The sequence below is a fragment of the Oncorhynchus keta genome, chromosome 29, assembly GCF_023373465.1.
Source record: "Oncorhynchus keta strain PuntledgeMale-10-30-2019 chromosome 29, Oket_V2, whole genome shotgun sequence".
NCBI lineage: Eukaryota > Metazoa > Chordata > Actinopteri > Salmoniformes > Salmonidae > Oncorhynchus > Oncorhynchus keta.
In genome coordinates, this window is record NC_068449.1 from 29,155,845 (window position 1) to 29,170,988 (window position 15,144).

Sequence of the window (15,144 nt, forward strand, 5' to 3'; positions counted from 1 at the left end):
ATTTAATGGGCTATCTCTTGTAACGTTTGATGAATATCCCCCAGGATATTTAGACTAATAGAGACACATACAGTGATCATATGATGTGGCAAGTATGACTGAAGCATGCAGGCCACCTATCAAAACATAAGTGGGCTAGTTATCACTCTAAACTGTACTTCTCTCCTAGCTTTCTACAACAGTAAATTGTTCTAAACTGTACTTCTCTCTAGTAGGCCTAGCTTTCTACAACAGTAAATCGTTCTAAACTGTACTTCTCTCTAGTAGGCCTAGCCTTTCCACAAAAGCATAATGTCTTACACTGTAATTTCTCTCTAATCTCCGATTGGCCAAACATTCTACACTTCTAAGTAAATCATTAACTGAGCTCCTCTCCAATTGGCCTGGCTTCTATACAATGTAAAAAGTCACTTAAAATAACTTTAACCCCTTCTGTAACAACTACATGTTTGGGTTCTGTGTCACAGCTCCTCAGCCTGACCCACCTGACTGACCCTGTACCCTCTGACCACTAACCCTTGACCCCAGTGACCTCTCCCACCTCATTGATGATGAGGCGGCTGGCCATGCGGAGGCGTGTCTTGGGGCCAAAATGGTTGGTGATCATGATGCGCAGGCCGGCGTCTGGGAAACTGTAGTTAGGAGGGCTGGAGTTGATCATCTCATCCACCATCACCACAGAGCCACGACTGTACATCTTAGTGGGCTTCACTGGAGACACAGAGATGGTGAGACAGCATAGACGGATGCATAAAGTAACTTTGGACTAACTCTACACACCAAGCACCAGAAGAAGAAGCTGCAGCAGAAGAAAAAAAAAAAAGAAAAAGAAGAAGCTGCAGAAGAAGAAAAAGAAGAAGCTGCAGAAGAAGAAAAAGAAGAAGAAGCAGCAGCAGAAGAAGGTGCAGAAGAAGAAAAAGAAGAAGCTGCAGAAGAAGAAAAAGAAGAAGAAGCAGCAGCAGAAGAAGGTGCAGAAGAAGAAAAAGAAGAAGAAGCAGCAGCAGAAGAAGAAGGTGCAGAAGAAGAAAAAGAAGAAGAAGCAGCAGCAGAAGAAGAAGGTGCAGAAGAAGAAAAAGAAGAAGAAGCAGCAGCAGAAGAAGAAGGTGCAGAAGAAGAAGAAGGTGCAGAAGAAGACGCTGCAGAAGAAGAAAAATAATAAGAAGAAGATGCTGCAGAAGAAGAAGAAAAAGAAGAAGCTGCAGGAGAAGAAAATGAAGAAAAAGAAGAAGAAGCAGCAGCAGAAGAAGAAGTAGGTGCAGAAGAAGACGCTGCAGAAGAAGAAAAATAATAAGAAGAAGATGCTGCAGAAGAAGAAGAAAAAGAAGAAGCTGCAGGAGAAGAAAATGAAGAAAAAGAAGAAGCTGTAGAAGAAGAAGAAGAGGCAGCTGCTGCAGCAGAGGCAGCAGCAGAAGAAGCATTACACAACCACAAGGTAGGTACCCACATTGGCACACATGCCTAATACACCCACATGCCAGACCAGCAAAATCCCTCTCTCATTCACACCCACACATGAAAACACACAAATGCACGGACGCACGTACACACACACACACACACACATTCCAGCCCGAAGGATACCGTATGTCAGGAGGTACAAATAAAGTGGTGGCGTGACAGCAGCAGAGTGAGCCCCAATGGGCCCAGTTCAAGGCCCATTGAAGACGTTGTCAGATGGGATCACACCTTCAGTGTGTGTGTGTGTGTGTGTGTGTGTGTGTGTGTGTGTGTGTGTGTGTGTGTGTGTGTGTGTGTGTGTGTGTGTGTGTGTGTGTGTGTGTGTGTGTGTGTGTGTGTGTGTGTGTGTGTGTGTGTGTGTGTGTGTGTGTGTGTGTGTGTGTGTGTGACAAACAATAAAACCTCACAAATCACCACCCCCAAGGTGCAGGGGAGTGAGCCAACTGCCAGGACACAGTTTTTCTTTCAATATACACACACACTTATATAGTAGAGAAGCACACTCACACAGACGCAAGCGCACACAGGGACACACACACATCATACACACAGGCACGCAGACATACAAATGCCTGCGCAGCTACGCACCAACACCAACTCGCACACCCTTACACATATACGTACGTCAGTGTAGGCTGGTGGGAAGAGCTATAGGAGGACGGGCTCATTGTCATGGCTGGAATGGAATGAATGGAACGGTATCAAACACATGACAGGTATGGAAACCACATGTTTGACTCATTTCCATTGATTCCATTCCAGCCATTACAATGAGCCCGTCCTCCTATAGCTCCTCCCACCAGCCTCCACTAATGTACATGTTGTGACTGGAATAATGGACTGTACTTGACACAGTAGCAGAGGGCGAGACACAGAACTGCAGAGCACACCACGTCACTACACAGCACAGCAGCATATGTCACCAGCTCACAGACCAGGTCACAGCAGGCAGGTAGGTTTAGTAAGGCTAAACAGACAGGCTTTGCTACAGTAGCGACAGGGTTGCCACACGGCAGCACCACTTCAGCTTGAGTCTACTAGACAGGAGAGGAGAACTCTGAAATATAGCACAGCCTCTATCACTGAGAGAAGATCAGCCACGCGGAGAAAGACACAAAGTCTAAACTGGAGTAAAAGAGAAGATATCAGAGCTGTGAGTTTACAAAGAGGAATGAAGATAGTGGAGGAGATAGTGGAGAGGACTGTTGACAATGTTAAACCAGATTGGAAGAGCCAGGAGTAGAAGCTCAGAGTAGTTTCTAGGTTTGCCAGGGCAGCCAGATACAGTAGAGTAGTTGTTCTGCTAGAAGGCCAGTCAGAGTGGCAGAGGGTTGGCTGAGAGGTGACCATAAAGCCTGCCTGGTTACCTTTACCTGGAGAGAGTAACGGCTTGGACGGATCATCCCACATGTAACTGTCATAACAAGCATTACCATCCTCCAGCTCGCTGCTGATCACTGTGTTACCATTGGCCAAGCTCTTGTCTTCCTTCCCTGTGAAATAGTTCTGGATGCTGGTGTTAAATCTGATGCGAGAAAAGGTTTACATCGTCAGTTGAGAGTTGAGAGTTTATACACAGTACATTATACTCAACTTATGTTATATACTATGTATGTGGATTGTTCTATTTGTAGTGTGTGTGTGTGTGTGTGTGTGTGTGTGTGTGTGTGTGTGTGTGTGTGTGTGTGTGTGTGTGTGTGTGTGTGTGTGTGTGTGTGTGTGTGTGTGTGTGTGTGTGTGTGTGTGTGTGTGTGTGTGTGTGTGTGTGTGTGTGCGTGTGCGTGTGTGTGTGAGAGGCGGGAAGGAACAGGTCCCAGTGGAACTCACTTCATGATCAGAATGTACCCAAAGTACATCAGTACTAGCACTAAGCTCTCCCACCTGCAGAAACAGACAGAGAAGAGTCAGAATGTCTGCAGGCGCACACACACACACACACACCCACCTACCCACCCACACAAACCTTCTGCTGAGACACAAGGAAACACACATCAGGGTACTCACCACACTATCTTCTCATCGTAAATGACCTAACAAAATGAAACAGGGAAAAAATTCTTACACTAACGTCCATACTTTCAAGGGGAAAGAGCATCAACTTTACTTTTCTTCTAAAGAAACTTGTCATTGAAATGCATCAAGGGTGCAGTTACTGTCACAGACAGATGGCTATGAGGTAGTAGCACAAAGAACAGTTCCTATACTGTTTACATTAAAAGCAATGACAGTATGAAGTGCTGTCTAGAGTTTCTAAAGAGTCTCTCTCTCTCTCTCTCTCTCTCTCTCTCTCTCTCTCTCTCTCTCTCTCTCTCTCTCTCTCTCTCTCTCTCTCTCTCTCTCTCTCTCTCTCTCTCTCTCTCTCTCTCTCTCTCTCTCTCTCTCTCTCTCTCTCTCTCTCTCTCTCTCTCTCTCTCTCTCTCTCTCTCTCTCTCTCTCTCTCTCTCTCTCTCTCTCTCTCTCTCTCTCTCTCTCTCTCTCTCTCTCTCTCTCTCTCTCTCTCTCTCTCTCTCTCTCTCAGAGCAGGGGAATGTTTTGTCTATCGGCCCGCTGGGTCTCTGTCTCTCAGTGAGCCCAGTGGGCTAGGCAGTAAATGAAGGTTAAAAGGCCACCAGAGGCTCTCTGAATGGCCTCATTATGTAAAGTATGATAGTGTGAAAGGGTATGCCGTGTATTCAATACAGAGGTCGTATTTATGAAGTTTCTCAGAGTAGGAGCTCTGACGTAGGATCAGTTATGCCAATTAGATCACAATGAATTGGATTACATGGGCATATGGGACCTGATCCTTGATCAGCACTCCAAACTGAGATGCTCCCCAGTTCCCATTATTACAGAGAACCCCAGACACACACACACACACACACACACACACACACACACACACACACACACACACACACACACACACACACACACACACACACACACACACACACACACACACACACACACACACACACACACACACACACACACACACACACACACACACACACACACACAAGAAGCTGCCAGAACAATCTCCTCCCCACAACCCTCCATGAGCTCAGTGGCGTAGACAGTCTGAATGGCCTCATTATGTAAAGTAGACTGGGGATGAGATGATCAGTTACTCACTGCAATCAATGCCAACACAGACAGGGTGTAGTAGAGCGAGTCACGGAACACTGCAAACTTAGTCAGGTATACTACCTGGAGGAGAGAGAGAACGAGACGAAGGGAACAGAGAAGGAAAGAGAGTGAGAGCGAAAGAGAGGAGAGGAAAGACAGAATGAGACAAAAGGAAGAGAGATGGAGAAGAGAGGAGAGAGAGAAAGAAAGAGCGAGAGAGAGGGAAGAGTGTCACGGATCCCTCTGGAACTTTCATTACACACACCTGTCCCCTATTCCCACTGATTAGTATTTGTATAAGTGTGCCCTTTGGTTTCCATTGGGCTTTTGATTATCGTTACATTATCCGTTGGTGCATGTGAGTACCTGTGCTGTGTGTTTTGGCTTTCGTGCCATTGTGGATTGCGCAGATGATTACGGGTCTCATCCCGTGTGATAATCATTGTGCGAGTGTGTTATTTAATCAAGGTACTCCTCACTATTTTGTTTTGGCTTCCTACCCTGTTTTGTTACATGTTTGTTTGATCATTGTCCCCGTGCCTTTACACACCACGCCGTAATTTGGGTTTAATAGAAACCCCTATTACGTATTCCTGTGCCTGTCTCTCAATCCCTCATGCCAACGTGACACAGGGTTGTGTTCCTCGCCAGAAACGTGTGAAGAACAAAGTAAAAGAAGATATTTTGTTTGACAGAATTTTATAATTTGATTAATTATTGTGCAAATTGTTCTTAGGGACACATTTTTTCATTCCATTTTTTTTTAAAAATTGATTTGCATACAATGATGACAGCCTGGCAAGCAGTGTTGTTAATTTGCTTGGCACAAATAGGCCTTGAGGCCTTGTATATTTTTTTATTTTAATAAAGAAAATGCAATTAACAATTATGCCTTGGCCAACTTTTAATTTCCTTAATAAGAGAAAAAATAGAAAAATCAAGATATATATCGTGAATCGTCCAAACCTCTGTATGTAGATATTACTTTTAGGCCATATCGCCCAGCCCTAGTTAGAACCCATGTATATTAGTTAATATACCTCACCAAACTACATAAATATATGTTAGGGTCCATTATCGGCTACCTGGACTTTGAATTGAGGCCAAAAAGCAATGTTTAAAAAAAATACATTTTTGTAATATAGCTAATTTTGAATTTGTGGTTGTGGAAACTAGTGACAAGTAGTGACAACTAGTGACAGGGTTGTGCTCGCTTGTCCTGTCAAAAGCAGTTGAGAGTCTTTTAGGCTACAGGCAGCACTTTAAATGCAACCAGACCTGTAAAGGCTTTTTGCTGCACAGCAGTTATCAGACAAAACACAGCTTAAAAACATGATGACATAACCCTGGCAGTTGATGTTGTTTTTGGCAACAACAAAAAAAGATCATGTGGGCATCTGCTGGTACACAAAAGGAAGCAAAACTAAATGTGTGTAATACAGTAGGCGGGTCATTCCACTAAAAGAGGGCCTTTTGCATCCCTTTGATATTCTAAGTGGAAAATGTGCACCAATATTGCAGCCTGAGATATTAAATGAAGTGCCCTTTAATATAGACCACATGGATTACTCAATAAATCTTTCATCTTTCATTTTAAAAATAAAAATATATATGAATAAAGGCTGGCTATTGTGCCAACATTTTGACATGTCCCTCCGTCAAGCCCTGTGTCACTTCCAGAAGATTTTAACCCACTTAATCCCCAAATATCACTATCATTGTAAAGCCTTAGTTATGTTGTTGATTTGATGTGATTAGTGATTCATTTACATCTGAACGGAACTCTTGTTTCACTATGGTTTCACTTGTTTCACTATATATTTTTTTTATAGAAACATTCAACATCCAATAGTAAAATCATAGTGTAAAAGCAGATATATTGGTTCTACTCCTTTTGGCCACTTTCTGGTGTTTTGTGGCAAAAAAAACTGAGTGGGTCGAGTAACACACATCAACACTGTTACCCATAGATACAAAGGCTAGAAATGTTTAAACAATCAAATAATTGTGAAGCAAAGTGTTCAATTGCTCGTCCCTTTTGTAAACAACAAGCTTCCATTCTACTTATCACAAGCGGATTCATTGCTGATTTAAGAAGAAATTGTCAACCCTGTTACTGTCAACCTTGTTGTTACCTTGTTTGGCACTTGACAGGCAATAACTATCGTCAGTTTGTTATTTAACCTCTTGAGATGTGAAAACATTTTTTTTTAATGAAGTTGAACATGTGCTCTTTATGACAGAGTGTTACAATTAGGTGAAATCCCAAACAAATTTGACCAAGTGACACTTTTCAAAATGCACCAAATTGGTGGAACAACCCAGGCCTGTATAATACATCTAATACTGAATGAGTTATTTGGGGCATAAAATAGCCCCATTGACACAATGGTCCCATTCTGGCAGTGTGCAACAATAGACTGAGGCACATGGGGGTCACGCACGCACACGCACACACCTGTCCAGCGAAGATTCCGCACACACCGATGATGCATAGAATGTTGAACACCGCTGAGCCCACTATGGTTCCAACACCCACGTCTCCATGAGTGATGAAGACACCTTCAGGAAAGAAGGAGAAAGAGAGAAGGGGAGGAGAGAGAGAGAGGGAAAGACAGAGAAGGGGAGGAGAGAGAGCGAGAGAGGGAAAGACAGAGAAGGAGAGGAGAGAGAGAGAGGGAAAGACAGAGAAGGGGAGGAGAGAGAGAGGGAAAGACAGAGAAGGAGAGGAGAGAGAGCGAGAGAGGGAAAGACAGAAGGAGAGGAGAGAGAGAGAGAGAGAGAGAGAGAGGGAAAGACAGAGAAGGAGAGGAGAGAGAGAGAGAGGGAAAGACAGAAGGAGAGGAGAGAGAGAGAGTGACAGGGAAAGACAGAGAAGGAGAGGAGAGAGAGTGACAGGGAAAGACAGAGAAGGGGAGGAGAGAGAGAGAGAGGGAAAGACAGAGAAGGGGAGGAGAGAGAGAGAGAGGGAAAGACAGAGAAGGAGAGGAGAGAGAGAGAGAGAGAGGGAAAGACAGAGAAGGAGAGGACAGAGAGAGAGAGAGGGAAAGACAGAAGGAGAGAGAGAGAGAGGGAAAGACAGAGAAGGAGAGGAGAGAGAGAGGGAAAGACAGAGAAGGAGAGGAGAGAGAGAGAGAGAGGGAAAGACATAGAAGGGGAGGAGAGAGAGAGAATGACAGGGAAAGACAGAGAAGGAGAGTAGAGAGAGAGAGTGACAGGGAAAGACAGAGAAGGAGAGGAGAGAGAGTGACAGGGAAAGACAGAGAAGGGGAGGAGAGAGAGCGAGAGAGGGAAAGACAGAAGGAGAGGAGAGAGAGAGTGACAGGGAAAGACAGAGAAGGAGAGGAGAGAGAGAGAGAGAGAGAGAGAGAGAGAGAGAGGGGGAAAGACAGAGAAGGGGAGGAGAGAGAGAGAGAGGGAAAGACAGAGAAGGGGAGGAGAGAGAGAGAGAGGGAAAGACAGAGAAGGAGAGGAGAGAGAGAGAGAGGGAAAGACATAGAAGGAGAGGAGAGAGAGAGAGAGAGGGAAAGACAGAAGGAGAGAGAGAGAGAGGGAAAGACAGAGAAGGAGAGGAGAGAGAGAGGGAAAGACAGAGAAGGAGAGGAGAGAGAGAGAGAGGGAAAGACATAGAAGGGGAGGAGAGAGAGAGAGTGACAGGGAAAGACAGAGAAGGAGAGTAGAGAGAGAGAGAGAGAGAGAGAGAGAGAGAGGGAAAGACAGAGAAGGAGAGGAGAGAGAGAGAGGGAAAGACAGAGAAGGAGAGGAGAGAGAGAGAGAGAGAGAGAGAGAGAGAGAGGGAAAGACAGAGAAGGAGAGGAGAGAGAGAGAGAGAGAGAGGGAAAGACAGAGAAGGAGAGGAGAGAGAGAGGGAAAGACAGAGAAGGAGAGGAGAGAGAGAGAGGGAAAGACATAGAAGGGGAGGAGAGAGAGAGAATGACAGGGAAAGACAGAGAAGGAGAGTAGAGAGAGAGAGTGACAGGGAAAGACAGAGAAGGAGAGGAGAGAGAGTGACAGGGAAAGACAGAGAAGGGGAGGAGAGAGAGCGAGAGAGGGAAAGACAGAAGGAGAGGAGAGAGAGAGTGACAGGGAAAGACAGAGAAGGAGAGGAGAGAGAGAGAGAGAGAGAGAGAGAGAGAGAGAAAGACAGAGAAGGAGACAGAGAGAGAGAGAGAGAGGGAAAGACAGAGAAGGAGAGGAGAGAGAGAGAGAGAGAGAGAGAAAGACAGAGAAGGAGAGGAGAGAGAGAGAGAGAGAGGGACAGGGAAAGACAGAGAAGGAGAGGAGAGAGAGAGAGAGAGAGAGAGAGAGAGAGAGAGAGAGAGAGAGAGAGAGAGAGAGAGAGAGAGAGAGAGAGAGAGAGAGAAAGACAGAGAGAGAGAGAGAGAGAGAGAGAGGGAAAGACAGAGAAGGAGAGGAGAGAGAGAGAGAGAAAGACAGAGAGGAGAGGAGAGAGAGAGAGAGAGAGAGAGAGAGAGAGAGAGAGAGAGAGAGAGAGAGAGAGAGAAGACAGAGAAAGACAGAGAAGGAGAGAGAGAGAGAGAGAGAGAGAGAGAGAGAGAGAGAGAGAGAGAGAGAGAGAGAGAGAGAGAGAGAGGGAAAGACAGAGAAGGAGAGGAGAGAGAGTGGTAAAGAGAGAGGCAGTTATCTCCCAAATGCGATCACCTCTTAACAACATTGATCTGAAACCTATATACCAACGTAGTGCATTGAACATACAGTCTACATACTACTGAATGTATTTCACCTACTTGTAGGTGGGCATGTTTGGACTTGTACAGTATATACTCTAAGTGTGCGAGTGTGAGAGAGTATGAGCCCATCTCACCTATAATTGAAGCGAACAGCTCTGGTGCTGAGCTGCCAGCAGCCATGAAAGTAGCTCCTGCCACATCTTCACTTAGGTCCAGTTTCTGACAGACACACCGAGAGAGGAAGCACAATCTCACACTGAAGCCTCATGCATCAAATATCGACACACAAACACATCACATCGACACGTCAATAATGTAGGGAGAGGAAGGAGGTTGATGGCCTAGAGGAGATTGCTATTGGGAGCTCAATTCACCCACCTCACAGATCTTCTCCAATGACGTCACAAAATAGTCATCACAGACGATGGCCAAGGCCAGAAACATGTAGAGGGCCTGAGAGAGAGAGAGAGAGAGAGAGAGAGAGAGAGAGAGAGAGAGAGAGAGAGAGAGAGAGAGAGAGAGAGAGAGAGAGATAGGGGGTAGAAAAGGGAGAGAGATAGACAGAGAGGTAGAACAAGAAAAAAATTGAGATGAGAGAAGAGTGGAGAGGGGTAAAGAGGAAATTGTGCTGTGCACAGTGAACACTACTATACAACATCACTGAGTTAGAATAGACACAATTAAATCAGCAACTGTACACACATCCTGCTATTCTCTATCCTGCCCTCAGAAAGTTGTCTTTCCCCTCCCAAAGAAAAAGAAGAGTCAGCTGAGGCTGCATGTGTGATGTGCCTTTTGTTGTGTAAGGAAGCGACAACAGGCTCTGCCCAGAGGGCGCTGGGGCTGGGTACAAACCAACCCATGTTGTTCACAGCACTTCCCAGGACATCACCGGACAGGAAGATAACAGGTCACAAACAATGACACAGACCATTAAAAAAAAGGTCCATCACAGAGCCGCACCACTTCTATCCCAGATGAAGACGACAGGACTGAAGATAACATACTGCCTAGTAGTGCCTTCGGACCAGTACATCCCAGCAGGGTCCTCTTTTTGTAAAGATATGTGCGCACGGATGGACACATATGTAAGCTAGAAACATGCACGCATATATGCACATACACACACACAGTCAAGAACACACGCCTGATTTACTGAACCACATGGTGTTAAACACACACACACACACATCAATCTCCTACCGCAAATATGTGCAGCAGGACAGCTCCTCTGGTGCGCTGGTAGGTGGTGAAGACATCCTCAGGGAACTCATTGATGGCTGAAAGAAAACAAAGACATCTCCAAAGTCATGGGTTGGTCTTACAACACCACAAATAGCGAAACAATAAATAAATACTGAATAAATAACCTGGGCATAAAATGGATCTGAAAAACAACAACAACAAGCAATCAACTTAATGTACAATTTTTTAGGGCTATTTTGTCTCCAACAGTTCTGAATCGGGCATTTTGAGACTTTATAGAGTTATCCAACAACATTTGTGCTTTGATCACACTCAATGTCCTGTCAAAGAGCGAGAAGAGTCTGAAGGTCCTGCCTCTTTGAATCACACATTAAGAATGTGACCAAAATAGCTTTTTACCACCTGAGGAACATTGCCAAGGTGCGGCCATTTCTCTCTCAGGCTGATACAGAGAGACGCATCAATGCTTTTATTACAAGCAGGCTTGACTACTGTAATTCTCTCCTGTCTGATCCACCCAAGGAAGCCATTGGTCAAACATACAGAATGCTGCAGCACGGGTATTGACCAAGACCAGACGGAGGGAACACATTACACCGGTTTTAAGTGTCTGCAGTGGCTTGCCTGTGAGTGTTAGAATACATTTTAAGATTATTTTATTGGTTTTTAAATCAATCCATGTTTATGCACCCCAATACATGTCAGACATGCTTTTTAGTTACGTAACCAGTAGGTCCCTCAGGTCCTCTGGCACAGGCCTTTTAACTATCCCAATGTTTAGGACCAAGGAGAGAGAGACAGCCTTTAGTTACTATGCCCCCATCCTCTGGAATAGCCTGCCAGAGAACCCAACGGGCATGATACGCTAGCACATGATGCCGTTTTATGAAAATTGCGATTTAGCAAGCTAACTTTATGCTTTATGGGTGTTGCGGCATGAGTCTGAAATTGTAATTCTGGTTGTTTAATGTTTTAGGGACTCCTGAAACAACCAGCAAACCAGGCTGTCGTCTTGTGAAACAGTGGATGTAAAGAATCTAGCTAAAACATTTACTGCAAATTGAATGTACAATTTTGTAAGCTTGCCTTGCTGATATTTGCCATGCAATGGTGATAGATGAAATAACGTACCTAGCTATGCTCTTGCTTATTGTGCAGTGGATGATTAAAATCCCTGTATGCCTATGGATGTGTAGCTCGCTGTCTAGCAGATCTGTGTATGGACCCAAACGTTTAGTATACATATTAGTTCACAACATAGCTATGAACCTCAGCTATCATAGCCAGTTGTATCAACTTCAAAACAGTCTGAATGACATTAATGGCCATGGATTGAGTAGAATATAATATAACTTTGTGCCAAGGATGCAAGTCGTATATACATGTAGTTATCACCATGCATGAGATCCCCACATTGTAGCATGTACATTTAATATATGCACTGATCATGTACTCTACCTTGGCAAATAAAGGTGCAGTTCAGGTATGAATGTCTTGGAGATTATTTTTCAGTCATATCCAGTACCAGGAGTATCACATTCCAGTCTTTGTGTGATGCTGTGTCTGCATGTGAACTCAGCAAAAAAAGAAACGTCCTCTCACTGTCAACTGCGTTTATTTTCAGCAAACTTAACATGTGTAAATATTTGTATGAACATAACCACATTCAACAACTGAGACATAAACTGAACAAGTTCCACAGACATGTGTCCCTGAACAAAGGGAAAAATCAAAAGTAACAGTCAGTATCCGGTGTGGCCACCAGCTCCATTAAGTTTTGCAGTGCATCTCCTCCTCATGGACTGCACCAGATTTGCCAGTTCTTGCTGTGAGATGTTACCCCTCTCTTCCACCAAGGCACCGGCAAGTTCTCTAACCCTCACCCTCCGATCCAACAGGTCCCAGACGTGCTCAATGGGTTTGAGATCTGGGCTCTGTGCTGGTCATGCCAGAACGCCTACATTCCTGTCCTGCATGAAATCACGCACAGAATGAGCAGTATGGCTGGTGGCATTGTCATTAGAGGTCGACCGATTAATCGGAATGGCCGATTAATTAGGGCCGATTTCAAGTTTTCATAACAATCGGAAATCGGTATTTTTGACCACAGATTTGGCAGGTTTTTTTTACACCTTTATTTTTCCTTTATTTAACTAGGCAAGTCACTTAAGAACACATTCTTATTTTCAATGACGGCCTAGGAACGGTGGGTTAACTGCCTTGTTCAAGGGCAGAACGACAGATTTTTACCTTGTCAGCTCGGGGATTCAATCTTGCAACCTTACAGTTAAGCCAAGGTAAGTTGCTAACTAGCATTAAACTTATCTTATAAAAAACAATCAATCATAATCACTAGTTAACTACACGTGGTTGATGATATTACTAGTTTATCTAGCGTGTCCTGCGTTGCATATAATCAATGCGGTGCGTATCGTTGCTCCAATGTGTACCTAACCATAAACATCAATGCTTTTCTTAAAATCAATACACATGTATATATTTTTAAACCTGCATATTTAGTTAATATTGCCTGCTAACCTGGCTCGTTGCGAACTCTGTTAAGACTATTTCTTCCTAACAAAGACAGCCAACTTCGCCAAACGGGCAATGATTTAACAAAAGCACATTTGCGAAAAAAGCACAATCGTTGGACGACTGTACCCAACCATAAACATCTGTCATGCATAGGTGTAATAGGTGGCAGGGAAGTCAGGCGCAGGAGAGTCAAATGGAGTGTAAATATGGAGTCTTTTAATAAAGTTCCAAGAGTATGCTCCATAACAATAAATGTACAAACAAACAAAACATGGGTACGAGGACCCGACGCGCACCTATACAAACACTCACACTACACTGACAACAAATCAATCTCTGACAAAGACATGAGGGGAAACAGAGGGTTAAATACACAACAGGTAATGAATGGGATAGAAAACAGGTGTGTGGGAAGACAAGACAAAACCAATAGAAAATTAAAAAAGGATCAATGATGGCTAGAAGATCGGTGACGTTGAACGCCGAGCACCGCCCGAACAAGGAGAGGCAACGACTTCGTCAGAAGTCGTGACAACATCAATGTCTTTCTTAAAATCAATACACAGAAGTATATATATATTAAACCTGCATATTTTGCTAAAAGAAATCCAGGTTAGCAGGAAATATTAACCAGATGAAATTGTGACTTCTCTTGCGTTTATTGCACGCAGAGTCAGTGTATATGCAACAGTTTGGGATGCCTAATTTTACGTAATTATGACATAACATTGAAGGTTGTGCAATGTAACAGGAATATTTAAAATACGGAGCGGTTCCGTATTTCACTGAAAGAATAAACGTCTTGTTTTCGAGATGATAGTTTCTGGATTCGACCATATTAATGACCTACGGCTCGTATTTCTGTGTGTTATTATGTTATAATTAAGTCTATGATTTGATAGAGCAGTATGACTGAGCGATGGTGAGCATTCATTCAAACAGCACTTTCGTGTGTTTTGCCAGCAGCTCGTCCCTGTGCTTCAAGCGTTGAGCTGTTTATGACTTCAAGCCTATCAACTCCCGAGATTAGGCTGGTGTAACCGATGTGAAATGGCTAGCTAGTTAGCGGGGTGCGCGCTAATAGCGTTTCAAACGTCACTCGCTCTGAGACTTGGAGTAGTTGTTCCCCTTGCTCTGCAAGGGCCGCGGCTGTTGTGGAGAGATGGGTAAATGCTGCTTCGAGGGTGGCTGTTGTCGATGTGATCCTGGTTCGAGCCCTGGTAGGGGCGAGGAGAGGGACGGAAGCTATACTGTTACACTGGAAATACTAAAGTGCCTATAAGAACATCCAATAGTCAAAGGTATATGAAATACAAATCGTTTAGAGAGAAATTGTCCTATAATTCCTATAATAACTTCAACCTAAAACTTCTTACCTGGGAATATTGAAGACTCATGTTAAAAGGAACCACCAGCGTTCATATGTTCTCATGTTCTGAGCAAGGAACTGAAACGTTAGCTTTTTTACATGGCACATATTGCACTTTTACTTTCTTCTCCAACACTTTGTTTTTGCATTATTTACACCAAATTGAACATGTTTCATTTTATTTGAGGCTAAATTGATTTTATTGATGTAGTAATCTATTAAGTTAAAATAAGTGTTCATTCAGTATTGTTGTAATTGTCATTGTTACACTTTTTTATTTTTTATTATTAAACGGCCGTTTAATCGGTACCGGATTTTTTTGGTCCTCCAATAATCGGTATCTGTATCGGCGTTGAAAAATCATAATCGGTCGACCTCTAATTGTCATGCTGGACGGTCATGTCAGGATGAGCCTGCAGAAAGGGTACCACATGAAGGAAGAGGATGTCTTCCCTGTAATGCACAGCGTTGAGATTGCCTGCAATGACAACAAGCTCAGTCTGATGATGCTGTGACACACCACCCCAGACCATGACGGACCCTCCACCTCCAAATCGATCCCGCTTCAGAGTACAGGCCTCGGTGTAACGCTCATTGCTTCGACGATAAACGTGAATCCGACCATCACCCCTGGTGAGACAAAATCCCAACTCGTCAGTGAAGAGCACTTTTTGCCAGTCCTGTCTGGTCCAGTGATGGTGGGTTTGTGCCGATAGGCAACGTTGTTGCTGGTGATGTCTGGTGAGGACCTGCCTTTACAACATGGCCTACAAG

At 44.1% G+C, this 15,144-nt stretch overlaps 1 protein-coding gene across 2 annotated transcripts in view; it reads right to left on the minus strand.

Moving 5' to 3' along the window:
* LOC118362185 (sodium/potassium/calcium exchanger 4-like) overlaps window positions 1–15,144 on the minus strand; it is a 70,754-nt gene that overhangs the window by 3,982 nt on the left and 51,628 nt on the right. The window contains exons 3-11 of one of the 2 annotated variants that reach the window (XM_052486408.1): window positions 10,464–10,540; window positions 9,639–9,713; window positions 9,395–9,479; window positions 7,028–7,131; window positions 4,576–4,650; window positions 3,463–3,488; window positions 3,286–3,339; window positions 2,892–2,983; window positions 542–711 (exon numbers count right to left, since the gene is read on the minus strand). In XM_052486408.1, the coding sequence (XP_052342368.1) occupies window positions 542–711; window positions 2,892–2,983; window positions 3,286–3,339; window positions 3,463–3,488; window positions 4,576–4,650; window positions 7,028–7,131; window positions 9,395–9,479; window positions 9,639–9,713; window positions 10,464–10,540 (758 nt within the window). Of the gene's footprint in view, window positions 1–541; window positions 712–2,831; window positions 2,984–3,285; window positions 3,340–3,462; window positions 3,489–4,575; window positions 4,651–7,027; window positions 7,132–9,394; window positions 9,480–9,638; window positions 9,714–10,463; window positions 10,541–15,144 lie in introns of both variants that reach the window. The other variant, XM_052486407.1, reaches the window with a different exon arrangement.